Source organism: Talpa occidentalis, unplaced genomic scaffold, assembly GCF_014898055.3.
Source record: "Talpa occidentalis isolate TD23 unplaced genomic scaffold, MPIMG_talOcc4v2.1 talOcc4.10, whole genome shotgun sequence".
Lineage (NCBI taxonomy): Eukaryota > Metazoa > Chordata > Mammalia > Eulipotyphla > Talpidae > Talpa > Talpa occidentalis.
Genome location: NW_023600993.1, coordinates 56,121,093 through 56,147,684, shown reverse-complemented (window position 1 = coordinate 56,147,684; position 26,592 = coordinate 56,121,093). Strand labels below are relative to the sequence as shown.

Genomic DNA, 26,592 nt, shown 5'->3' with positions numbered 1-26,592 from the left:
AAGGCAAGAGATTACTTAAATTATTTGATATATCAATATATTACAAAAAGCAGAAATATATAGATGAGATCATCCAACTCTTACAATAATAATTAAAAGATCACAATGTAAGGTGAGGATTATTCCATTAAAAAGTGAAATCTTATATTTTTATGACAACAGAAACTACTACAATCTTACAGAATTGATAAGAAAAAAAAGGAAATTTTCCAAATAAAAGCTGAGAGAATCTGTCAATAGAATATAATACAAAACACTAAAGAATGTACTTCAGGTTAGAAGGAACATTATCACAGATGGAAAATTGAAGGAAGTAATCAAAAGAATATGAGTCTGTATACAAATGAACACTGACTGTATTCAAACAAGAATAGTAACCTTTTCTGTGATTTGCAATACACAGAATTAAAATAATACCAACAATAGCATAAAAATCAGGGTGGATACAAATAGAGCTATCAATATAATGACTGTGTTTTTCATTGTATAGGATCAGAATAAAAGTATCAATTAATACTAGTTTTTTAAAAAGAAGACTGATTTCCAGGGAGTAGCACAAAATGACTAGCTATAACTTCAAAAGGAGTAGGAAGAAGTAAAACTAAAAGGGTAAAATGTAATCAAATAAGGACGCTATTTCTGGTGAAGATGGAGTGAGACTTAAACAATTGTATCAACTACTGATTATGACAAAATATTTAGATTTTAAAAATCCAGCCAACAGGCATCCCCTGGTGGCGCAGTAGTTTGAGCGCCACACTGTGAAGCTGTCTGCAGCCTCTGCAGTGCCAGTTCGACGCCAGCTGGCGAGAGTCCCATATGGCGCAGCAGACCTCTCCTGTCGCACCCGCTGCTCCCTTCAGCAGTGTATTTGTGCCTGTTCTGTTCCCTGCTCTGTCTCTGGTGAGTTCTCTCACTCTCCCACACATCTGGCCTGTACCCCTGTTCTTGTATAAATAAATAAATAAATCTTAAAAAAAAAAAATCCAGCCAACTATGGAGTCAAAAACACAGAAAAGTAGTGAGTGTATGAGTAAGATTCCTTATATTCTCCTCTTTCCTCTTTGCATTGATCAAAGGGCAGACCCACCCACAAGCTGTATAGAGCTGGTTGCAGCCATAGAACACTGTCCTGACCAGAGCAACCAAAAAAATGACACTCAGACCAAGAACATAGGTGGAAATAGTCTGTTTTTTCCATTATTTTCTCTCCAAATTTTATACTGAAAGTGTGTCCTAGACTTGGAGCAGCGGCTCCCCTAGGAGACACCATCACATTTTGGACTAGAGAAATCCACCAGATTTCTCAACTGGGCCAGAGGACATGCAGCAATCCCAGGGAAATGACTGCTGGTAAAGGGAAATGCCTAATTCTATGTAGGAAGCTCTGAAGCCATGGCTCACTCAGGTGGCACATGAAAGGCGTGTCCCCAAAACAGCACCACAAATGTTAAGCTGAACCAAGATTCAGCAGACACTCCACTTCACACAATAACCCTGAGAGAGTCAGGCCTGGGGACACCCAAAGCAAGCCAAATCTTTAAAAATGGAACTGAGATTGGAACCACTGCCAGGACAGTGAAACGGAGCTGTGGTTCGACCTAGCCAAGTTGACAGTTGCTGTAGCAAACAAGAACATGGACATTCTCTATTCTCTCCAAGATTGCAATAGTATCTGCAGAGAATAACATTCCTCAAGCAGAGAACACGCTCAAAAAATAGGGAAATTTCAAAAACTACTCAAGAGAAAAAACAGTCCATAAAGGTCAACCTTAAGAAAGTCCAGGACAAAACTGATCAAAGAGTTTAAGTGACTAATATAACCATGGTCCTTGCAGCCATAGAAAACAAACTTGGAGTGAAAGATAGACAATCTCAATGTAAAAAGGAAATGTAAAAATAACCCAAAGAAAATTTTAGAAGAGAAAATGTGATATATGAAATAAAAATTCACTGGGGCAGCTAAATAACAAAATGGAGAACATGGAGGAAAGAATTGGTGAACTTCCATGTAGATTAATAGAAATCATCCAAAAACAGAGAGATAAAAGATGCAAAAAAAAAGTAAGATGGGAGGTTAGCAGAGCACCACTGACATAGGCAACAAAGTAAAAGGGGAGAAAAATTGCCACATAACAAGAACTTTTTTTAAATAACTCCTGAAAATTTCCTCAAATTGGAGAATAAACAAATTTATAGATCCAAGAAGTGACTAAACATTGAAGAATATAAACTACAGAAAAACCGACCCAAACATTTCATAATCAAACTGCAGAAAGCAAGATAATGAAAAATACTAAAGAGTTAGAGAATACAGCGCATTCCATTAGAAGAAATAAAGATGTAAATAACTAAGGATTTTCCCTAGAGAGTAAGTAAGAAGGTATAAACAGGTTAGAAACAGAGCTAGGGATTGAAAATAAAATATTAGCCAAGCGGCCAGGTGCTCACCCAGATGTTTGGGTGCATACATTGGCACTGGGGCCAATCTCTCATGGGCAAAAGGGAGTGCTGAAGGTTCACCTATATTTATGAAAACACAGGAACTTCCAGACACCTCTGGGGTCTCCATCAGAGCTGGGCTTGGAATATATGCCAGCTGCACTTGGCTGGCTCCAGGTTGGGAGAGTGGGAGCTTGTAGCATCACTGAACTGAGATTAAAGCCATATATAACAGAGAGGGCACTTGTTTAAAAGAAGCAAAGCTCTACTATCAAATTTTGTGCTGATGCCACTTTGCACCAAATTTCAAGAAAACCTCCTGACTGGAGAGTCCTGGTGGACACAGTAGACTGTCTATCATAGAAATATTTAAACTTGTTTCTCAGAAGTTCTTTAAGGTAAATTGTCTCTATGCTTGTAGGTTGTCATTTATAACTCTTTGGCACAAATTGCATATTATTGTAAAGTGGATATGAATATTCATGAAAGTTTACCCTTCATGTAGCACTGCTAAAGCATTTGGTGAACAGTTAGCAATGATTTTTAAAAGTTTTCTTGCTCATAGTTGAAACTGCCTGAATGATATAGTATCTAGAATTTTTCTTTGCATGGTGATGTTTCCATACTTTTTAAAGAATGACTTCTTTGTCTAATTATGAAATAGCTCTAAAAGATGAATTGTCTAATTCTTAAGTGGACCGATTAAAAAATACAAAATGATGGGAAAGATAGCATGCAGACCATAACAACAACAACAACAAACCTAGAGTGTCTGAATTATTATCAAGTAGATAGACTTCAGAAGAAAGAAAATGAACAGGACTGGAAGTAATAAGGTGAAAAGATCAATTCACCAAGAACATCAGAAATCCTAAATGTGTATGCAGAACTCAGAATCTCAAAATATAGGAAGCGAAAGTCAACCAAACTGGAAAAAATTATTTTTTTTTATTTTGCATAGAAGAACTGGGGTGTAGGCCAGAGATGCAGGGTGGAGGGGTGAGCAGATTCACTCGAGACAGAGTGGGTAGCAAAACAGGCGGATTGACTGAAATATACTGCTAAGGTGAGCAGTGGGTGAAACAGGAGAGGTCTGCTGTGCCATGTGAATTATCTCCCTGGCCAGGGATCAAACTCAGGCCATAATGGTGATACCACAGAGACTTAACCCCTAGGCCACCAGAGAGGCTCCAGAGAATTAATTTTTGAGTTGAAATCCTGTGACCACTCCCAGCCTGCATGTTCTGATTCTTGGTCCTCTGTCTCTTTAGTTCTGTCTGTTGGGGAAACTACAACTGATTAAGTATGGTTCTGCCTGCCTGTACCCACACCTGCTCTAAATTAAGCTGCAGAATAGGACATAGTTATGCTTTTTACCCTCATTTTAAATCCATGACACTCCAGTGGGTCCTTCAAGCTGCCAACCATCTTGCTTATTGTTCCAACCCATCTACCACCCAAGTCCAGAACTCTGTACCCCTCTCCTTTCCCCTCACACCTAATTTAATTTTTCTCCTTTCTTTACAGCCTTATTTTCTTTATATAGTTCCTCCATTTGTTCTGACTTTTAAAGTCTCAGGCCTAGTGTGGGTTCTCTGTTGATCACAAGCTCACTCACTGCTTTGGTAATTTCACCCAATCTCATTGTTTTAAATGCAAAACATACCCAATGCTTAAGATTGCCTAGAATAAAAAATGTGTGATTTAAAATGAGAGTAATAAACACGACTATGTCCTATTATATATATGCCATATATATATATATATATATGCCATATATATATATATATATATATATATATATATATACACACACACACACACACATATGCAAAGAAGGCATGAGTTTCAAGCAAGTCTGAGACCCAGCAAGGTCACTGTCAGGTTTTGAGACCTGACAATGATCCTCTGCTGCTCCATGCTCCCCGCTGCATAGGAAAAGAGGAAATAAAAACAAAAAGAAAACTTTCTATAAAGAATATGAGGTGCAGGGTCTTCCTGGTGGTGCAAGGGGTTAAGACACAAAACTATGAAGTTACCCTCAGCCACTGCAGCACAAATTTGATCCCCAGCCGGGGGGGTGACCCACTTGGCACAGCAGACCTCTCCTGACCTCGCCCACTGCTCCCCTCAGCAGTGTGTTTCAGTACATCTGCCTGTTCTGTCCCCCACTCTGTCTCTGGTGAATCCTCTCACCCCCCCATACCTCTGACCTATACCCCAGTTCTTGTATGCATACATAAATAAATCTTTAAAAAAAGAAAAGAAGAAAAAAAAAATCAATCTACATAGGCAGAGACAGAGGTGGTGACCCTATCCATAAAGACAGATATGGAGATCTGCCCACAATGGACTCTGTGGCTCAGACCCTGGGAAATTCAGCCAAGAGTGAAAGAGAGATGACCTAATTTCAGTGAAGGAGAAAGATCACAGTATCCCAGAACCTTCATTCCATGAGAGGAGAGCTACTGGGTTCCTTTCCCTTCCCACCTGGATTTGCAAGCTGGACAACGAGCAAGAATTGGCTCCTTAAGTGCATCAGGGGAGGGGATAGCATTGAATTGCTACCAGGGGCAAAACAGCTGCTCCACAAAACTTCCTCCTTCCCCATTTGCCAGGGAAAGTGTATTGCCATACACGCATGGCTAGTTAGACTGTATACCATCCCTAAAGACAGCATCCACTACAAACATGTCACCATTAGAACTAAGGACACAGATATAGGGCATGTCCCGAATCTATTTGAGAATAAATTCTCCATTTAACATTGGTTCAGGTGGTTCTGTGAACACAGGAGTAAACATTGACTTCCCATATACTGGGCAACAGCATCTTAAGGCCTAATTTTTCCCTGGATGCTGTGATATACATACAGGTGCCCTATCTGGCCCTGAAATCAAGGTGTAGGACCTGCTCAATGTCAGAAAGCCAGTGAGAGGACAAGGGAGCAGGCGGGCATGCACTCAGGCCTATTATGATCAAAGGCTCCAATCTCTTTAGTTTCAAGTTTGAGCACAAGCTGGATCTGAAACAGGCACAAGAATGGTCTCTGTGTGAAAAAGCAGGACAGAGAAACAGCCCTATAAATTACTGACCATGTGAGCATGGGTGCGAGTGCTGATGACATCAATTAGGAGAGGTGTTGGGTTCAGAGAACAGGGTCTTTGGGTTACCTCTGAGGAAAACAGAGCTCCCTTAGTGGCACACAGCGAGTTTCCCACGAGGCAGAGACTTTTAGTCATATGCAGAAGAGCGAGTTTCCTATATTAAAAAGGAAAGGATGCCTGCACAGACACAAGTGGGCAGAAAGAGCCACCCATGAAAGGGACAGCTTTGTTAAAGAGACACCTGCATTGACACAGGCGGGAAGGAGAGCTGCATTTTTTCCAGTGCAGAAATAGTACTGATAAAGTCTTTTGTGCAGGGATTCATTTCTTTGTGTAATTGTTATCTATTCTTACATTACTTCTAGGGTGTTACTAGACTGATTTATAAGGACCAGGGATTCTCTCCAATGGCCCTCCATCTCCACATCCTCACCTCTCGCCTGCTTTCTGATACTTGCTACAGCAGTTGGTGCCTAAGGAGTTTTCATTTCTATAGTTGGTTTAACAACTATGTTCATTATTTCTACCCCCCCTCCAGTTTTTGGAATTGTGACACCTCCATCCTAAATTTTCTTCTCTTAGCTTCCATCACTCATGTGAAAGACACCATTTGAGAGCAAAGGCCATGGACAGGAGTCACTGTGCTAGGGAGAACCTGTCCTCCCTGGGGTCTTCCATGCAGAACATGCCCAACCTCTTTTTCTGGAAGCCTTTCATCCATCTCCAATTTGGGGATCCAAATGAATAGCACTAACTCTGAAGACACTGGCTCCAGCCTCTAAATTTTCTGGGCCACCTTCCCAGTCTATCTTATCAAGTTACCCTCTGTTCTCTTCTAAATCTCAGGATTCCACCTTCCTCAAAAGACACATGCCAATGATGATGTCATCCCTTCTGAGTCCCCTGAGTCCCCCCACACAGAGCCAAGATCCTCACAAGCACTTACTCTTCCCTCCTGCCTTCCTCCTTCACAGGACTCTTCCAAGTCCTTTAAGAGTCAGCTCAAATGCCACCACCTCTCTGAAAGTATTTATGTCTTCCACCCTCCCCTGAATCACAAACACTATTTTTCCTATACTCACACTACCCAATGCTCTCTGGTCTCTGCTCAGTCTTTCCAGCAAGTCTCAGAGACCCTGAAATTGGCACATAAAGGATAGCTACAACGTTCTAAGCTTCCCCAAACCCAAAATAGATAATGGGAGGCTTCCCCAGAGGTGATCTGATAGAGGGGAAATAAGGTTCCCTCTCCCCATCCCCGCTTCCACAGCAGGGAAATGCTGAAGCTTTAGGCAGTGTGCCATCAGTCCTGATTAGGTCCCTGACATCACTTGCCAGAAGTCCAGACCATTGAGTCCAGAGTCTACTGTGTAGGTTAACCTGACAATCACTCTGGAATAAGGCAGAAAGAGTTTGCTGCTTGGGGTGGACAGTGCTACAGAGAGAAACACTGGAGTGGGATGGTCAGCTAGAGTCTAAGAGGAGGAGGCTGTTGTCTCATGGAGACAAGATGCCTATCAGCTATGGCAATGAGCTCAAATAAATGAGTGGCATATGTCATTTGGCAAAAATAATGGCTACCTCCAGCAATCACTTACCATAATGAGGCTAACCAAATTTTGTTAGTGAAAAGAGATAGTTTTAACTACTGTCTGTTGTGCCAATGGCTATATACTACTTTAAAATTATTAAGCAATTACATGCCAAATATCTTCAACAGGGTAAAAAAAAAAAAAAAAAAAAACCTTTACCAGTAACCACTGTAGCTTATATCAATAACCACTAGCATGAGATCAATTGAAAGTCTGCAAAATTAGCATGTCACAAAATTAAGTTTTATCCCACCCAAATCCTCCCTGCAACAATTACATGGGGAGAGCGTCAAATAAAATGACAACATTGAAACAATTCTCTTTGCCCTTGCAAGATTTCCTGCATAGGTCATAACTGTCTTAGTAAAATTCTGTGACTATCTTTTTAAGTGTTGCAATGTAACCTTTCCTTTTCCCAAGGTCTCTGGTGCCTGGCCCTTTGTCGCCCCCTAGAGATTTTTGTGCCTTTTCTCAAACTGCAAGGACGGGTTGGCTCTCTGAAGAGGAGGACCATGCAGGCTTAGACATTGTCTAGGCTTCCCCATCCACTGCTCCGTGATAACACTACAAAACGGTGCCATGCTGAGATGGGCCAGGGCTCCATGTGTAACATTGTACTAAACAGAAAGGCAGACCTGTCACCTCAGGAATCTTTTGATAAAGGACCGGTTCAATTTCAGAGTCAAGGTCTCCATGGCTATTTAAGGAACAAATGTAACCCCAACAGATTTGTTTTGTTTCCTTTAATTTCCCAATGAAATTGGAGGGTCTGTTCTTGGCTGTCAAAGCAGATAACATACAACTACAACAACGTGTGCAGGAGAAAGGAAAGAGCCAGCAGGACAGGCATTCCCTGGATTAAGATAAGCAGGACCAGTTTAGTCAGTCTGGACCTAGGGGGATATGAGTTCTTCATGCCTTTGTGGGACTAGAGCAGGCCAGGATCCCCCTCTATTTGTCTCTGGTCTCTTTTCCTTTGTAAGGTTCAATTGTTACTATTTATTTATTATTTATTAGCTATGAGTAAACTGGTCTTCCCATTGTAAAAAGAGTGTATATATTAGGGATACGGACGTATACACACGTAAACCTACACATACAGAAAGGGGGCAGCGGGGGCGCAGCGCGACACGTGGGTGAATGCTCACTTCACCTGCCCAGGGCTGCTGTAGTGGTCTGGGCTGGGGCGTCTGGGGAAAAGGGGGACGCCTGAGGGTCCTGATTTGTCGTATCCACCACAAACTGCAGAAGACTCCACCTCCTACGACAAGGATCCATTTTCAGCAGCATCCAGGAAAGTCCCCTCCCGCAGTGGTCTCGCTGGTTTTCACTGCTGATCACATACTCTTAGTAAGAGCCCTAAAAAGTGTAATTCTCAGTTCAATCTTGGAGCACGAGCGTCATCTCTCGGTCACCTAGGGAAGGGCGCGAAGACAAGTTTGAAAGACCCGCAAGGAGCGGGCTGGCTCGATTCAGCGCGCCCACCTGGGGCTCGCGCACCGGTGCAAAGTCTCACAGACGAACAAGAATTCCAGAGACCTTGGTACAAGCACACAAAACGACCTAGAAAGATGAAGGTGAGAACAGCCAACTTTAAAGACTATCTGACTATTAATCACACTTCAGTAGTGCCCGTTTTATTTTTTATTGCTATTGTTCTTTTGTGGTGGGTGTAAGCTATTTAAAATCTCCAGCAAGAATATCTAAAGCAAAGTTTTTTATGTCAAGTGTTTGAGAAGCTCTGTCCTAGAAACCCTCTCTCCGCAGGCCCCCTTTGCTAACTGGGAACTTGTGGTGAAACAGCAACTATGAGCCTTTACTTGAGAAGGGAACCTGGAAAGGGGCCAAGGCCGCGCGCTCACTTATAGATGTGTATTTGTAGGGCCTGCGGGGTGGGAGGGATGCGAACACCCACCACCCCCTGATGCAGGGGAAACCAGTGTGCCTTGATTCCCAAGACCCCGCAGCGAATAGGTCCCGTTCAGAAATGTGCTTCCGTTTCCCCTACCCGACGACTTAAACTTTGGAGAACTTTGCAAAGTACACCTAGGTGAGGAGCGGCGCAAGCAAGTTTCACCAACATTACTCAAGGGCGCAGTGGGAAAAGGGCAGCAATGTGGGGGTGGCCAAGGGCGCTCGGGTGGCTTGGCGCTCCGGACGCGCCGCGCGGGGTTTCGGGGGATAGCGGTGGCGGTGACGTACGGCGTGCGCACGGGAAGCAGGTGTCCGGGCGGAGGCGCGCTGCGCGCCCCCTCCTTCAGCCCGGCGCCTAGGGCTAGACGCCCGCCCCCCTCCTCCCCCCACACCCTGGCGCGGCGTTCCGGGGCGTGTCCTCGGCTACCATGGCTTTTATATAGAAGCCGGCGGGCCCAGGTCACCCAGATGCAAACGCGACGAAGCGGCGCTGAGGACTGGCCGCCAATTGCCTCGCAGCCTCCCACACGCTCCGTAGCTCTGTTCCCGTGCGCCCCGGCCGGCCGAGCAGAGGGCCCCCGCCGAGGGCGCCATGCAGCGGGCGCGAATCGCGCTCTGGGCTGCAGCGCTGACCGCGCTGTCGCTGCTCCGTGGGCCGACAGTGGCGCGGGCTAGCGCGGGAGCGGCGGGCGCGGGGCCAGTGGTGCGATGTGAGCCCTGCGACGCGCGCGCGCTGGCTCAGTGTCCGCCGCCGCCAGCTGCGTCCGCGTGTGCGGAGCTGGTGCGCGAGCCGGGCTGCGGCTGCTGCATGACGTGCGCGCTGCTCGAGGGCCAGCGGTGCGGCGTCTACACCGAGCGCTGCGGCGCGGGCCTCCGCTGCCAGCCGCCGCCCGGCGAGCCGCGCCCGCTGCAGGCGCTGCTGGACGGCCGAGGGCTCTGCTCCAACGCCAGCGCCGCCGGCCCCCTGCGTGCCTACCTGCTGCCCGCGCCGTCCGCTCCAGGTGAGCCGCCGCGCCGTCTGGGGGCCCGGCGACCCCAGCCCGAGGGTCCGGGCGGGAGCGGTGCCGCGGTGGTCACTCTGCTGCTCCTTGCCCGCTGAAAGTTGTACTTGGGAAAACCGAGCCCCGGAAAGGCGAAGGCGCCTTCGCAGCCGGCCCTCTACTCGCTCGGTTCTCCGAGCTCGGATTGCTTATAAATTACAAAGTTCTGGTAGCGAAAATGGTAAAAGATTTTCCGGGGCGGGGAATGGGAGAGGATATCAAGAGTAGAGGTCAGGTGAAAGGTCCTAGACAGACGAGATTCTCGTGTACGAAAGGCCAGAGCGGCGCGGAACGTGGGCTTGGACTGTGCAACCTAACAGGTGGAACGTGCCCTTTCCCCTGAGAGCTGGGAGCTCGTGTTTCAATCCTGAGGATGCTTAGCGGGAGGCACCAGGGGCCGGATTGGACCGGGAAAAGTGGACTGGCACATTGTAGGTAATGCTACCTATCTTTAAACATACCGGTATTTTACGGTTTGCAAAGCAATGTCACTTTCCGGGGTGTCGTAGAACGAGCGGGCTGGGAATTGGATTTTCGTGTCTTTTGCGGTTGGAAACCTTAAGTTCAGAAAGTGACTCTTCCAGTTCCCCCTTGGACAGGGAGGAGAGCAGGACTGAGTCCCACTGGAAACTTTCTGCATCCTCCCTTGTCTATACCTGGTGCTTGTGTGGCCCTCAGACAAGACCAGGTGTGTGCGTTGCGGGATGTGTGGAACTTTGAATTTCCATTGAGAGCGAAGGGAGACAGCCCCGTCTAGAACGCTTTGCCACCTGCATCTGAATTGGGAGGAATGCCGTTCAGTTGAGGGAAGACAAAAGCTAAAGTTTGGCATTGTTACTCCAGGGCTCCATCACTATCAAGCGCCCATTCTGTAGGGGACATCATATCGTTCTCTTAGAAAAGAAATCAAATGGAGTTGCCGTTCCTCCAAATTCCACGCGTGCTTAGCCTTTCTCCCTTCCGTGAGTGAAGTTCCTGTAGAGCTGAAGACTAGGGGAATTCTGCCCCAACCCCAACCACTCGCGGGAAAGAGCGCTGGGGGCCAGCCCCCAGCTGGGGCAGGCAGGGTGAAAGCCCCTTTATAATTTGTCTCTCTGGGCAAAATTTGTTGTTTGCTGTATGTGCTTTTTTGTTCCAGTTCATTTTTTTTGTTATTCAAAAAGTGATCTTAGAAGTTCCTGTAAACTGTCGTTTTTAATTAGACCTTAATGGACATTATGATTGCTACGATAGTAACTCCTAAGTATAGTATAGGTTGATGTGATTTATTGTAAAAGATCTGAATATCTTCTAAAATCCCTTTGGGGGGAAGGGGAGGAAGGATAAATTTAAATGACGGTCAGTGGTTAACTGTCTATTGCTTAAATGAAAACGTTTTCTCTCCTGGCTGGAGTCAGCAGGCATTAGAAAGAAACTAAGGAAGTTTAAGAAAGTACTTAGTTCTTGGCAAAGAAATGCAAATGTTTTTATTTACATATTGTTAGCATCTCTTTTGCACCAACGCCTCCCAGAAAAAGGAAAGAAATCTAAAATGAAAGGAAATTGAAACCAAATCCTATCAATTTAAGAACCTACTGCATCAGGAATTGAGCAGCAACTCTAGAATTTGTGCTTGCTTCCCCAGGATCAAACCCCAGTCAGCTTTCAGGGGCCGACCATTCTCAGACGTAGGCTTTGCATATTTTAGCCCAGAGCCAGAAGCCTTGGCTGACTTCCAGGCTGGTGGGCATGCTGCCATCTTGATAGATGTGTTTCTGAGAGGGCAGAGAACAGTTCAGCTGGAGCAGGGCACTTGGCACCCCAGGCATAGCAGACCACTCAGGACCAGATGGGGAGGAGCCCCTCCTGGGAGTGAAGCATCCGGTGCTGCCTTGGGAGCTGGGTAACCATGGGGCAGATACCTGCTGCTTAGATGCAGCCAAGAAGAGGGGCCCTCCATGACTTTTCTACTGCAGCAGCCCCAAGTTCATCCTGGAAAAGGAATGGAAAGCATTTTCTAGCTACACACCAGCCACACATTTATTTAGACAGTATACTTGAACTTCTAAAGAGATTGTGAAGATAATAGCATCAGCATAGATGTCAAGACTCAGGCTTTCTTCATTAGCATTTTTGATTGCAGGAAGGGGTCAATCAATGGGAGGTGACCTTTTCTTCAGGGAGTGTAAGCTCTTTGGTATAAAGGAGTGTAAGCTTTGATGCTGTTTGTATCCCTCACTCCTGTCCTAGAGGGGTTGGAGGGGCTCACCCAAGAAAGTGCCCCAGAATGCACAGGGTGTTCCATTCTGGTGTTCTTCCAGATGTCCCATCCCTTCATGGACAGTGGGTGTTGGAGATGTGACAACTGGCTCTATAAAAAATATATAAAATAAAAAAGGAACAAAAATAATAAATAAGCCCTTACAAGTAAAAAAAATTAAAAATAAAAATAAAAAAATACAAAATGCCTGCATGAGGCTGGGATGTACTGCAAAGCTACTTTGCAGAGAATTCAGTTTTGCCATTCAAACCAACAGGGATCCCTCAGAGGTCTTTGCAGGATAACTTTTAGGACAGTGCTGCAATCAGAAACCCTGCAGAACTGTTGGCATCCAGATTGCTGTTGTCACCCCAACATTTGTTTCATCAGGGCTGGAGTGGTGAGGCAAATGTCCAGTCCAAAAAGGACTCCCCAGGGGACTTCCAAGTGACCCACCCCCCCCCAAGTCTTCCATGGCTCCCATCTGCCCCCTGCTGGTGGGTGAGGGAACACATGGAGGCTGAGAACATGCTAGACTTTGGCATCCTATCTGCTTTGTAAAAGCAGTAGATTTCATTTTTCAAATCTTGAGTTGAAGCAGCTACCATTCACATGCTACTGGTGTTATAGAATAAAACTTTATCTGTGTGTTTTGTAAACTTACCTGAATGATATTTCCACTTAGGTGTGACTTGGTTACAATAGTAAGATTTTGGAAAGACCATAATTAAAGATCAATGACTATCACATCTTTGTCTCCCCTGGGCTTTTCAAGGAAATGGCAGTGAGTCTGAGGAAGACCGGGGTGCTGGAAGCATGGAGAACCAGGCCCTTACTAGCACACACCGGGTGCCTGATACCAAATTCAGTCCCCTCCACACCAAGATGGACATCATCAGGAAAGGACATGCCAAGGACAGCCAGCGCTACAAAGTCGACTATGAAGCTCAGAGCACAGACACCCAGAACTTCTCCTCTGAGTCCAAACGAGAGACAGAATACGTGAGAGCTTTCTCTTACAGGTTGGGGCGGGGGGTTGGGGGGGGCCCTCACCAGGCCTGAGCACTGAAAGTATCTTGGGGGTTGCTCTTTACTCAAGAGTCTCTCAGTAAATCCAGGTGGCCCACCTGGGGTGGACAACCACACCACAGGCTATTTATACCCTTTTACCTCTCAGATCTCAGAAGGGTCCATGGTCAAGGTCAAACTTGTAAAAGCACTTAGTGTGCTTGACATGCCTTTCTGATGCAGAGAAACGGGACTCAAAAAACTGACATTATTTTATTCACTGACCTGAGTGGCCTGGCCTATTGTGACTGTTTCCTGTTCTGGGCCTTGCTCTGAAGGGATCATGAGAGAGATAAGGAGGCACGATTCCCATCCTCATGGGAAAGGCAACAAATAAGTCAAAAAATTAAGGCAGAAGATATTTGAGGACACATGGCAGGCCCGCCTGTGATGGCTCTGTGGGCAAATGGGATTTTATAAGACACTAGAGTTCCAGTGTGACTGTGGCTCCTCCCCAGGGACCCTGCCGCCGGGAGATGGAAGACATGCTGAACCACCTCAAATTCCTGCACATGCTCAGCCCAAGGGGTGTCCACATCCCCAACTGTGACAAGAAGGGCTTCTACAAGAAAAAGCAGGTAAGCCATGCTGCCTAGGTGAAGTTCACCCTATACCCATGTTCTGGCCCAGCCCTGGCCCCTCACCTGTTACAGTGGCAGGAGATTCCACTAAATCCCCTCCACTCAATGCACTTCCTCTGTCTGTGTCTCCCTGTCTGCATCTCCCTCCCAACTCCAGAGCATGTGAGGTACCACCTGGGGAGCACTCTGCCATGCATAGAGGGACACATTGACATGTTAGCTGATATTGCACCATGGAGTAATACGGAGCTATTATAGAGAACCTCCAAGAAAGGTGACACGAGCACAGAAAACTCAGATCTCATGCTGACCCCTTTTACATTGCGGCCTTCCATGAATAGTAAACAGTCAAACACATTTGAGAAGCAGTTATTTTTAAACTATAACAAGTGCGCTTCGGTAGATTACATATTATTTGAGGGTGACATTTCAGTCAGCTTTCCTACTAGGCAATTCCTACCACAACATCTGCAGAATTGGCCATGGAATAGGATGGCCACACTCAAGTCAGGTGGCCATCATCTTCAGTGACCATGGATGGGTCTCTGGCCTCTTTAGCACTTGTCACTTGGCATTTTCTATCAGTCATTATTCAACAGAACAGACATTTATTCTCATGTTCTCTTCACATATGTTTATTACCCGCTTACTCTGCAAACTCCCACTGAGAAGTAACTGCATGTATAGCTTGGATTGTTTGCAGAAAGACACAGTTGTGATGTTCGTGGGGTCAGTGGAGATGTTTTCATTCCCTCATTAGGGGTCATGCCTATGGCACCAATAGGGTCTAGTGTCTCCCCGAGACCCCAGGGACACAAAACTGTCCCCTGCTTTTCTGAAAAACTAATACACAAAATCACTTGCACCTGCTTGGTATAGTAGAGCTGTTCTGAAAACATCCTGGGAGCCCCACAGCCCGCACTGCCTGTGGCCTATGGTCAGCCTCCCCATGCATCCTCCTGAGGGGTTCACTGTGGGTCTTCTGTGCTCTGCCCACAGTGCCGCCCTTCCAAGGGCAGGAAGCGGGGCTTCTGCTGGTGTGTGGATAAGTACGGGCAGCCCCTTCCAGGCTACGACGCCAAGGGCAAGGGTGACGTGCAGTGCTATCACCTGGAGAGCAAGTAGTCGCCACTGCAACCATGTAAGCACTGGGTGTGTGGGGGCTCGGAGGGCAGCAACCCTGGGGGATGATGAGGGGTAAGCTGAGGACAGCCAGGGCTGGTGAGCCCAGGAGCCGCACCACCCAGGGGGACAGCTCAGGTGGGTCATTCAGGAGGTGCGGGGAAGGCCACCTGACCCAGCTCAACAAGAACAGGGAAAGATACTCCCTTAGTTATAGAACTTCAGACATGAGTTCTGTGTCTGTGCAGCGTGGAGATTTTCAAAGTGAAGCTTTTTCCACTGCCAAGGACATGACCAGCAGCTGATTTACAGCCTCAATTTATATTTCTTTTTGTGGTGAATTGATTTTTTGATTGTTCCTTTGTGGTCACAGGTAAACAGTTCTAATCCAAAAGAATTGATAAAGGAAGGTATTTCTAAATAAAGTTGTGACTGCCTTTTTCCCAAAAATTATATTATGGATAATTTCATAGTCTGTGATTAATATGATTTTAATGAAAGGTAATTTGACTTAATAAGAAAATGAAGGTTTATGCCGTTTTGAAGAGTGCTCTCATATTCAATATTCATTTTGTTTTTAGTAAGTGAGATTTTATTGGGAGAAAAGAATGAATACACATTTTCCTTTATCTTTCAAGACAAATTTAAGAAAATAAAAGTTTACTTTTCGTGATAAGTTTTCTTCCCTTACAAGTTAAAGAAACAGCATTCTACGATGGTGGATATTCTATCAGGACTACATGAGAAAAGAAAGCAAACATTATAAGAATAAAAAATAAATTAATTTTTAAAAAAAGAAAGAAAGAAATAGCATTTTAGCTTCAGAGCAACTGACCGAGCACCGAGAACATCTTCCGGTGCCCTTGGTCTCATGGAAGCTGCAGGATAAGCCCTGTCCACCAGGTGCCCGGTGACCTGCCCAATCATCTGGAGCATGAATTGAGCCTTTTTGATTTGGAGGCAGTTATTTCAATGTGCTGTTTTTTCTTTTTGTTTTAGTTAATGTGGAGCTCAATACGCCTTATTTTGCACAAGCCACTGCCAAGGACATGACCAGCAGCTGACTACAACCTCAATTTATATTCTTTTTGTGGTAAATTGATTTTTTGAAACCAAAGTTTAGAAAGATGTTTGAAATGCCCAGGGTTCTTCTCAATGGTGAACTTGAGTAACTCACTGCTTTCTAGTAGTCCGTGAAACACAGTTTGTTTTTTCTTGTTGCTTCCTGTAAAAATATTTGTCAACTCAAGGACAGGGGAGCAGATCTCACACCCCCTGGAGCTGGCTCTCCCTGCATCTCCTCTGAAGCACTGGCCAGTACTTCCTGACTTAGCGACTGTGTTGCTTATGCAGAGGGTGCCTTCATTCCCACTCTGTACAAATGAACACAGACCTCACCAGGAGCAGAAGCGGCCTGCACTCTGGGGGCTGCACATGCCACAGCCCTACCTGGAGCTTATATCTCTGAAGCAAGGCTCCTTCAACTTAGAAAATATTTCATACCTTCAAGTGGCCTGTACTGCCTGGAACTGGTGTAGGAAATAAGGTGGAGCCTTACTTATTTAAAAAAAAAAAGACCAAGAATGTTGATGAAGACAACCAGTGAATTGTCTGTGATGGTGGCTCCACAGGGTAGGGGGCAGGGTGAGCCCTTCCTTTTCAGAGGCATTAAGAATAACAGCGTGGTTGTATGGAAGGCTGCTGAGAAAGAGTGTTTTCCAGCTTGACAGTTCAAGACAAAATTAATTGTTGAGATAAACTCTTTAAAGGCAAAGAAAGTTTGTTTTCACCACTACCTTTTTGTCCTCCTTGGCGCAATGTAAACAATAATAATAACTTGACCTAACCAGGAAAAATAAATGGCTTGTTGGAGGCTCTGGGAGGGCACGAGGGGCACAGAGTCACCTGCTTGTTGCACTTGGTCATCCTCCCACTTTTCTATCTAATTCACACATATACACAGAGAACACGTTCTTCATGAACTGTTAACATTGTAGACATCATAGTCCAAATATGATAGGACCTGTACTCGCTAATCCTAGATGAGATGTTATCATCCTAGATGAGATGTTATCGATATAGAGAATGTAAATACTAGAGAATGTAAATACAGCCATGGAGGGAGGGACTGCTGCCCTGCTGGAGGCCAGCCCTCCAGGTCTGACCAGTGGGTGGGGAGCAGCCCCCAGGGCACCCCGCCCTGGAGACACCCTGCACACAGCCCCCCTTGAGAATACAAAGGGGTCTGAAAACATTCTGCCTACCTATTAGCTTCTCTTTATTTTTTTAATTAAGTTTTTGAGAAAAAAAGGTATTTTTGAAAAGTTTTGTCTTACAATGTATTTATAAATATTAAATAAAGTTTTTACTAGGAAGAAATGCCTCTGTCCTTGTTAGTGAGTGTATTGTTAATGCAATAATCCCAAAAGGATAAGACACTCAACGGGGAGTAGAAACCTTTCCTAAGTAAATGTCTTTCTCTGCTTCTACTTCTCATGAGAGAACCCAACCTAGAAAGTGCTCAGATCATCACTGGGTTCGTTGAGGCACCAGGAGGGTCCCAACTGCAGTGAACCCTCGGTGAGCCTGACCCAGGACAGGAGCAGGCAGGTGGGAGCAGAGTAGCGAATGAATCTGGCTCTCACCGCTTTTCCCATCTGTCCCATGCTGTCCTCACACCAGAGGCGTGACCTTCAAGGCTGAACAGGACAAGGGGTAGGACAGACCAGACCATTCACTCCAAGTCTTTTTTCCCTGTAGCCTTTTCGGCCCTCTGCTTGGAGAAGGGAAGTAGACAAAAGCTGGAGGTGGAAGGAGACCCAAGGAGACACTGGGTGGATTATGGGGTCTCAGTTTGTTAGAGAGTGGATACTTGTGGGTCTGGGTATGTGCGCTGGTCAAAGAATAACAGCTGCCACACCAAACGTGAGAGTAAGCAAGTGTGGATTTATTGAAGCAAGGTGAAAGAACTGACAGCGGTTGCGGGGGTGAAGGGGGGCAGGGGAGGATGCCCATTTTCTCCAGCCCAGTCCATGACCATATACCATCAGACTTCCTGTTGCCCAATGTGCCAGACTATTGATTAGGCACTAGGTGGTGGGAAGTTTCCTGACGGTTGTTTTTCTGTTTCTTAATTATCCTGTAACCCAATCTTACCCTAGGTGGTGGCTAGTTTGGCAACATTGCAATAAAACACATCTATTTTCCTGGGAGCTGTTTTGTCACTTCTGTTCCTGTGTTGTTTAAAATCACTGTCCCTTTGTTAGGGGGAAAGGATGTTCTGAGCTAATTCCATGCAGGCTTTGTGGACCCCACCCCCACTCCAGACCAAAGCATCAAGACATTGGGAAAGACAAATCCCGTCACCACCAAAGGGAGGGTGGCTGGGACCTGAGGGTGGAGTTAAGCAGACAGGTTGGATATAAAAACCAAACACATGGGTCTTGGGGGCTCTCGCTCTCGCTCGCCTCCTGGCTTCACGGCTCCTGGGCCAGCTCTCAGAGTGCCATTTGGGATTCCAGATCGGCGGATCGGGTGGGACACATTTAAAACTTTGTCTCCCACTTTTCTCCCTGAGCTGTACATTTCCTCATTTCCCCTTCCCTTGTAAATAAACCTTTTATTAACTTTTCACGTGTGCCTGCAGTAGAGCATTGATAAGTCCTTTTAAGCGCGCGGGTGAGGACCCACAGTCAGGCACCCTGTTTTGTATCAGGGCTGTCCTGTAACAGTTTGGCACCTCAGCCTTTCCTATTCCCCCAGCTCTCCTGGTCTCAGTGCTTCTCAAGTTCCTTCTTCACAGCCTTGGAATAACTCCCTGGTGGTGGAGCTGCTGCAGGAAAAAATCTGAGCCTGTGTCCTTGAGACATGGAAGAATAAACTGTCTATTAAAGAACTTGCCTAATAAATACCATTTAAATAAATATCCAAGATGGTCCCCTACCACAGATTATTTGTGGAGTATATTTTATAAATGTTCAGAAAAGAGTGAGGGTGGTCGTCTGAGGTTGTTAGGGTACTTGGGTCCCTCTGAGAAAGAATTCAGCAGACGTTCCCATTCATCAGCACAAGGCAAATTTTATAGAGGAAAAAATAATGGAAAAAGGACACTTGCATAGACACAGGTGCAGGGGAGCTGTTTTGTGCCAGAGCAAAGGGTGTTCTTTAATGAAATTATTTGGGATTTATCGCAATGGGGTCAGGTTGGATTGGTCTGTGATTGATAATCCTCTCTGCTCCCACCTCTGGCTGATAATCTTTTGTGACCCCACCTCAGATTCCTGGAAACTTCATAGCTGGTTTAGTTTAAAATTCATGAATTGTCCCTATCCCCAACTCTGGTATTTGTCCTGGGAGATTTTCCATTCTAAATTTTTTCTGCTCTGAACTTCCATCAAGATCACACAGGAAGCCAGAAAGAGAGGATAAATCCTTCAGGGTACTTTATTTGCAGGAGCCAGAGAAGGGAGCTGAACTGCAGAGCAAGATCATGGAGGAGGGCCTCCCTGGTGGCTCAAGAGGTTAAATTTCGGAACTTCAAAGCCATCTGCAGCCACTGCAGCATGAGTTTGATCCCCTGCCAGGAAGGTGACCCACATGACACAGCAGACTCCTCCTGACTCTCCACTGCTGCCCTCAGCAGTGTATTTCAGTCAATCTGCCTGTTCTGCTCCCCACCCTGCCTCTGGTAAATCCTTTCACCCCTGTGTCTTTGGCCTGCACCCCAGCTCTTATATGCATAAATAAATATATCTTTAAAAATATCATGAGGAGACAGGCACCAAAGGGCTAAGGGTGCATGGGACTGTTACTGGGTCCTGTAGACTGGTGTTTTACAGCCACCTGCCTGGAGAGTGGTATTCATTGGGGAAACATGGCAGTTATTCCCTGCTTGTGCCAAAGGCTACTGCGTGTAGGCATTCCAGCCCTTGAGTAAGCACTGGCCAAGTTGAATGGTCCAGCCAGGAGATGTCAATAGGGGAGGGGTGCCTCTTGAAAAAGAATATAAGGAAGCTTGGGGGATCCCCAGATCTATCCCCAGCCTAGATTCCATGTACTCTGTACTTGCGTTAAAAAGAAAAGAGCTTCCGGCAGCTGGTCTCCAAAGAGAGAGAAGCTGAAAACTCTTGCAGGAACCAGGAGACTGGGCCTGCCTCTGTTCTTGTCGCTGTAAACACCTGGGAAAAGCACTGAAGGCACCAGGCCTGTATCACAGAGAGCTGCTTATAAGGTCTTGCAGCACCACATTTTGGAGCTGCTGCCTTTGCTGTTGTTGCAGCATTCCGTGCTGTTCATCCAGACCTTCAGACTGCTGCTTCCAGCTGCTGGAGCATCATCTCAGTGGGCCTGGCTGTGGGCACCTCTGGCAGGCTGGCCCCTTCTTGGATAAGCAGCCTTTGTTTGGGACTTCTGAACACTGGACTCTAGGAGATAGCCAGTCACGTGTGGCCTTCATAACTACTTGTTTCCCATGTTTGTTTAATAAAAACCCTTTGTTATTGTTCCTGAACCTGACTAGTAAGGTCTTACAACAATGCATGCAGGTGAAGAACTCAGACAGTGACCTGTCCTCTACTGGCACTATCCTTGGAAGTCCTTTCAGACATATTTTAAAAGCGAAACAATTGATTCAAGAGCTTCGTATGATAGCCCTGCTTCAGGGCCACCTGTAAAACACCTTGGTGGCTCCATGGTGGCTGGAGACCAAGGCCAGCTACTGCAAACTATAAGCTACACATTGTTGTGGGGAAGAATCGGTGTAGAACAGGGGCACTGTGGCAGCAGTGAAAGAATTCACCAGAGGCAGAGTGAAGAACAAAAAAGGAAGATCTATTAAATATACTGATAAGAGAAGCAGTGGCCAAGGCCGTGTAGAGAATGAGGGTCCCAACTCCAGGCATCATAAATAGGTTTGTGTGACTAGTCTTGGGTGTGTCCTGACTCATGATCCAGTCAGCTTAATGGATCATCAGCTTAAGGGCCCAGTCCCCAAGGCAGTCCCACCCACTCCCTCTGTCTTTTCAAGCCTCCCAAACTTGCTTGCTAGGAAGGAGCAAGGACTTAGTTTTTAAATTTAGTAATAATACCACAACACACCTGATGCTGGCTCTTTGCATCTACCAGCCTTGCCTCCCTGGTAGCATAATTGGGAAGTACCAAATTTTATGCCCTCCATAACCTCTCACCTCTGTTTTATTCATACCTTTGGTCATCTTTCCTTCTAAATACTCTCATGTCTGTTCAGTGCAAATTGTAGAGTTGTCCCCAGCTAGACCCTCAGAGCTCATTCTACTCTCCCAGCTTCAGCTTTCATCAACCGCAAACATCATATGTTCCCACCGCTATCCATGTAGAAGTGAGCGCACAAGGTGCTGGCTCTCTGGGGTCAGGGCGATGCAGATGCTATGAATGACTGACCAGGGGTCCACTATCAAATTGACACACTGGAAAATAGCAATCAACTACACTGATGAGGGAGTCATGAAACAAGTCTCTGCTGTGGCAGCCTGTCCAGAAAGACACCTCCTCATATGAACCTCTTGAATCAATTATTTCTCTCTTTTTTTTTTTTTTAAATTGAGGTTCAATTGTTTCTTTTCAGAAACGTGTCTGAACGGCATAATGGAGATGTGAGCAGAAAGCACAAAAACATCTAACCTGAAATACATCCATAGACGGAATATTATGACACAGCTAAAATGCTGTCAATGTTAATAATATGAAGAAATGCTTATGGTGGGTTGGAAGAGCAGAATGCAATCATACATTGTGCGCATACACACACACACATACTTACACTATCATGTACATAAAACTAAAAGGAAATACACTAAAATGTTAACCCTGGTTATAGAAACATAGGAAAGTTCCATATTTTATTTCTACTTTGCTACAATTCCAACAATTTCTGTGGTGAACACAAATATCTCCCTTTTTATTCAGTAAACCATGCGGCTTGCTTGCTGCCTCTATTCAACCCCCTACCCCCCACCCACCACCCACCACGTCCCCACCTCCCAGTGTCTGAGCAGGGAGACCATCAGCCACTGGGCATCTTCCCTTGGAGCCAGGCTTCTCCAGTTCCCACTCCAGCACCCCCACCCCCACCCCAAGGCTTTGCCACCTCCCAAAACCTGGAAATAGTACCACATCCCACCTACACACCCAATCACATACAATGAAAAGGTGCAAAATCACTCCCCTTATAGAGAAAGACAAGCGACAATATTAGCAATTGGATATCCAATGGTCTAGTTTTAACGCTAGGGAGAAAAACATAAATGGGGGCACAGAATGTCCTGGGTTGCTGTTGCTGTTTTATTTTTTCTTAATTTGGTAAAAGCTACTTCATGAAGGCTTCATTGAAAAGGTGACTTTTGAGCAGCTTCAAGGGGAGCAAGGAAGCTAGCTGTCTGACACCTAAGGGTGAGCCATTCCAAGCTGGAAGTGCACACAACATAGGTGACAAGAAAAATAAACAGGAGCTGCAGGGGCCGTGTGTGGAAGTGAGTGTTCGTGGGAGAGGGGAACTGAGGCCTGGGCAGGTCAGGTCAAAACCCTGGGAGCCGTGGCATTTGTGCTGACAAATTGGCTGACAAATTGTATAGAGCCCACCATGACAAGACACTCCAGCTGTTCAGAAGTGAAGACCTTGAGCCACAGATCATGCTGGATCAGAACAGCACAGCCAGAAGGCACCTGAGATGGGGTTGAGCCAGAGCATGTTTTAAAGATTGGGCCCCCATATTTGTGGACAGCTAGGATGTAGTGGGTGAAAATGCCAAGAGTGATAAGTTGAGCAACTAAAAGCAGAGTTTTCAGTCAAGAAGCCACCAGGAGAAGGCAGTTTGGAGGAAATGTCAGGACCTCTGCTCAAGTTAAGGCTGAGTTACCTATTAGATGCCCCCTCAGAGACACTGCAGTCACCTCCTCAGAGTAGCTGTGGAAGAGTCCTAAAGGCGAACTTCAAGATCATTGGAAACAGAAGCCCCAGCCAGGGGGAGGCTATATTTTAAAGGGGAGAAGAATGCACAAAGGCACTGATGTGGGCCCAGGGCAGGAGGCAGGCAGTGGTGCTGCAGCATGAACCCATCAAAAAAGGTGCTGCTGTACCCTGGCCTCTTTGGAGCCTCTCTGTGCCTGGAAGCAATCAGTACCTGCCCCACACCTGAATAAATGTTGGTTCAGGTGTCCTGAAGGTGTGAAACACAAGTAGGGCAGAAACCCTGCCTTTTTTTTTTAAGATTTATTTATGCATGCATACAAGAACTTTGACGGAGACCAGTGATGCTCTGCCAAGTTTGGATTATCCCTTTCCTGCATCCCTCTCCACACCTAGGAAGTGCCCATCAAAGTGTGCCCTCCCAAAGTTCCTCTCCCTGGGGGAGGGCGGGTGAGAATGACCAACTGCAGACTTCAGGTGCTGGGGCACATGGGTACCTGTGCCACTGTGCCCTTGAGCTTCAGTGCAGACCCAGACCCACATGGGTCACATGAAAGAGCACCCAGAGAGCCTCTGGGGCAGGAGCTCACAATTATGAAACAAAGAGCACAACAATATCAAAAAAAAAAAAAAATTAGATTCATTTCTGGAAATGAAAATAACTGGTATAAAATGTCTAGTAGTCAAAATAAAGAACAAAATAGATGGAAGAAATAATGGAATGGACACAACTGAAGAATGACCGTTGCGGAGCAAGCTGAGAAAACTCTTGAAAGGAAACAAAAGAATAACAACTTGAAAACACAGAATAGTTAAACAAAATGGAAGCTAGAAACTGATGCACCACATCCAGATAACAGAAGTTCTAGGAAATAGCTAAAAAATAAGAAAGTTTTCATATTTTAAAAAAATGAAACACTTTATATTTATAAGCCCCACAAAATATAAAAAAGGGATATTTTGAAACTTGATAGATGAATTATAGTGAAATATTAAGATATCAAATCTTCAAAAAGAAAGAGCAGATTATAAATTGTTAGCAGGCAGAATGAGGGACACCCCAGGACCCCCATATCTGCCTGCTCTAAGTAGGTTCTACCATCTACTGCAAAGACAGCATACTCTTAGTGTATAAGACCTTCAATAGAGAAGAACTTTAATACAATTAGTGTGCAATAAAGAATACAATTAGTGTGTACTAGAGAGAAGAGAAGGAAAAGAACATATAGTTTCCAAATACCACATCCAGAGCTACCCATCTCCTAATGGGCAAATGCCCAACCAAACAGGGTTGGCCCAAAGCAGGGCCACTGAGGCCCAAAGTCTAAGGCACCTTCTGGTAGGAACACATAAGAAAGGGGAAGAAGGGGCCAGGCAAGTCTGTAAGGAAAAGACAAAATCAAACATTAATTCAAGATAAAGACTGACAAACGTACAGTTCTCCCACACACGACTCTGTCTCTTTTAAGTGTCTCCTTCCATATCCCACAACTCCCTGGCCAAGAAGCAGGGATGGCTTCTTCACATGTCTCTATGTTCCATGTGCCTCCTCCAACTCTTTTCCTTCCATCCTTTTTTTTCCAAGTCCGTTTTTCAGTCTTTTCTAGCTTCTTCTCACTGCCAGCACCACCTTCCTTGGGTGGAACAGGGCACCTGGAACCTCCCTTTTCTTTCTTATTTTTTAAAAGACTTATTTTTATTTATTTGTGCATACAAGAGCTGGGGTATAGGCCAGAGGTGCAGGGGAGGAGGTGGGAGGATTCACCAGAGACAGAGTGGGGAGCAGAACAGGCAGATCTATTGAAATACAGTGCTGAGCGGAGCAGTGGGAGAGTCAGGAGAGGTCTGCTGCACCAAGTGGGTCAGCATCCTGGCGGGGGATGGAATTCATGCCATAATGGCTGGAGATAACCTGATAGCACTGAGACTTTAACCTCTGTGTCACAAGGGAGGCCATGGAACCTCCCTTTTCTATGGGGATTACACTGTTACAAAATCAGTACCATCTTGTGTGCCTTAATAATACTGTGGTCACTGACTTACCACAGAGACTCCAGCAGTCCCACAAGCTCTACCAGTTGTCTATGTGAGCAGCAGACTATAGCAGGGAGTTTGGTATATGCTCTGCGACATTTGCACTAGGATGAAATTGCCTAAGGACTTTCTCAGAACCTATCCCTATCTTTAAATAATACATCACTGTATTCAGTGGACACCACATTTTTTTGTTTGTTTGTTTTTCTGTTTGATTTTATTTTTTTAATAATAAATTTTATTTTTATATTCCCCATACAATTTCAACCCCCCCATTTTGACCCCAATCCCTCCCCTCCCACCACCCACCCCCCCAAAAGTGTCTCTGGTTCATAGATTTTTGTTGATTTTGATTTTCACTTTCTTATAGTTATTCATTTTCCTGGTCCCTTATTTAAGTTTTCTAGATTCCTGCTATGAGTGAGACCATCCGGTATTTTTCTTTTTCTTTCTGGCTTATTTCACTGAGCATGATCCCTTCCATGTTGCTGCAAATTGCATATGTTTATCTTTTTTGAATGCTGAGTAATATTCCATGGTATATATGTACCACATCTTCTTGATCCAGTCATCTATTTTTGGGCATTTGGGTTGTTTCCAAAGCTTAGCTATTGTAAACAGTGCTGCTATAAACATAGGGGTGCAGGTGTTCTTTGGAATTGATGTTTCTGTGTCCTTTGGGTAAATACCTAGGAGTGGAATTGCTGGATCATATGGAAGCTCTATGTTTAGTAGGTCCAGAAATCTCCACACAGCTCTCCATAGTGGTTGGACCAGTTTGCACTCCCACCAACAGTGCAGGAGAGTTCCTTTTTCTCCACACCCTCGCCAACATTTGTTGTTGCTAGTTTTTTTAATATGTGCCATTCTCACTGGGGACACCACATTTTTAAATGCCACCTCTAGATACAAGAACAATGGAATAGCTTGGAAACTGGAGTTTTATATCCAACTTATATCCAACAATGGAATAGCTTAGAAACTGGAGTTTTATATCCAACTTTAAATATGAGGCCGTGAGAAAATAGTCTCAGGCTCTGGAGATTCCAGGAAGTTCACCACAAAAGCATGTGAAGAGCATTTTGGAGGAAAACCTTATATAAGAAAGGTAAAAATACATGAATATTGCAGACATTTATGACTTGAAGAGGAATAAATACTATGGCACACTAAATTCCTAGAGGCTGTCAAAGGATCTTATCTAGTAAAAATAAATAAAAACACAAAAAAAGTAAGACACATGGAAATAATAAAACTAAGATGGTAGAGAGAGATTTGACTGTCAATGCTATAAAATGAGTAATTCTCAAGTAGGGCCAGTTTCCCTCCAGCCCCCACCTGGCAAGGATATCTGGCAATGTCAGGAGATGTTTTTAGTGTCAGAACTGGGAGGCTTTATTGGCATGTAGGAGCACAGATGCTGCTAAACTTTCTACAATACACAGGACAGCAGCCCCCACTACAAAGAATTATCTCACCTAAAAGTCAATAGTGCTGAGACTGAGAAACTC

At 45.3% G+C, this 26,592-nt stretch overlaps 1 protein-coding gene across 1 annotated transcript; it reads left to right on the top strand.

Moving 5' to 3' along the window:
- The first annotated feature begins 9,533 nt into the window (after positions 1–9,533).
- Positions 9,534–18,721, top strand: IGFBP3 (insulin like growth factor binding protein 3). Its single transcript, XM_037493231.2, has 5 exons — positions 9,534–10,056; positions 13,110–13,336; positions 13,861–13,980; positions 14,983–15,124; positions 16,105–18,721. The coding sequence occupies exons 1-4, from the start codon at positions 9,648–9,650 to the stop codon at positions 15,106–15,108; spliced, it is 882 nt and encodes a 293-aa protein (XP_037349128.1). The 5' UTR covers positions 9,534–9,647; the 3' UTR covers positions 15,109–15,124; positions 16,105–18,721.
- Positions 18,722–26,592: the final 7,871 nt, after the last annotated feature.

Bases quoted from the DNA above. Each gene is read 5' to 3' on its own strand.
- IGFBP3 (XM_037493231.2), top strand. From the start codon at position 9,648: ATGCAGCGGGCGCGAATCGCGCTCTGGGCTGCAGCGCTGACCGCGCTG. The intron at 10,057-13,109 runs GTGAGCCGCCGC...GGGCTTTTCAAG, and splicing joins GCCCGCGCCGTCCGCTCCAG to GAAATGGCAGTGAGTCTGAG. The intron at 13,337-13,860 runs GTGAGAGCTTTC...GCTCCTCCCCAG, and splicing joins CCAAACGAGAGACAGAATAC to GGACCCTGCCGCCGGGAGAT.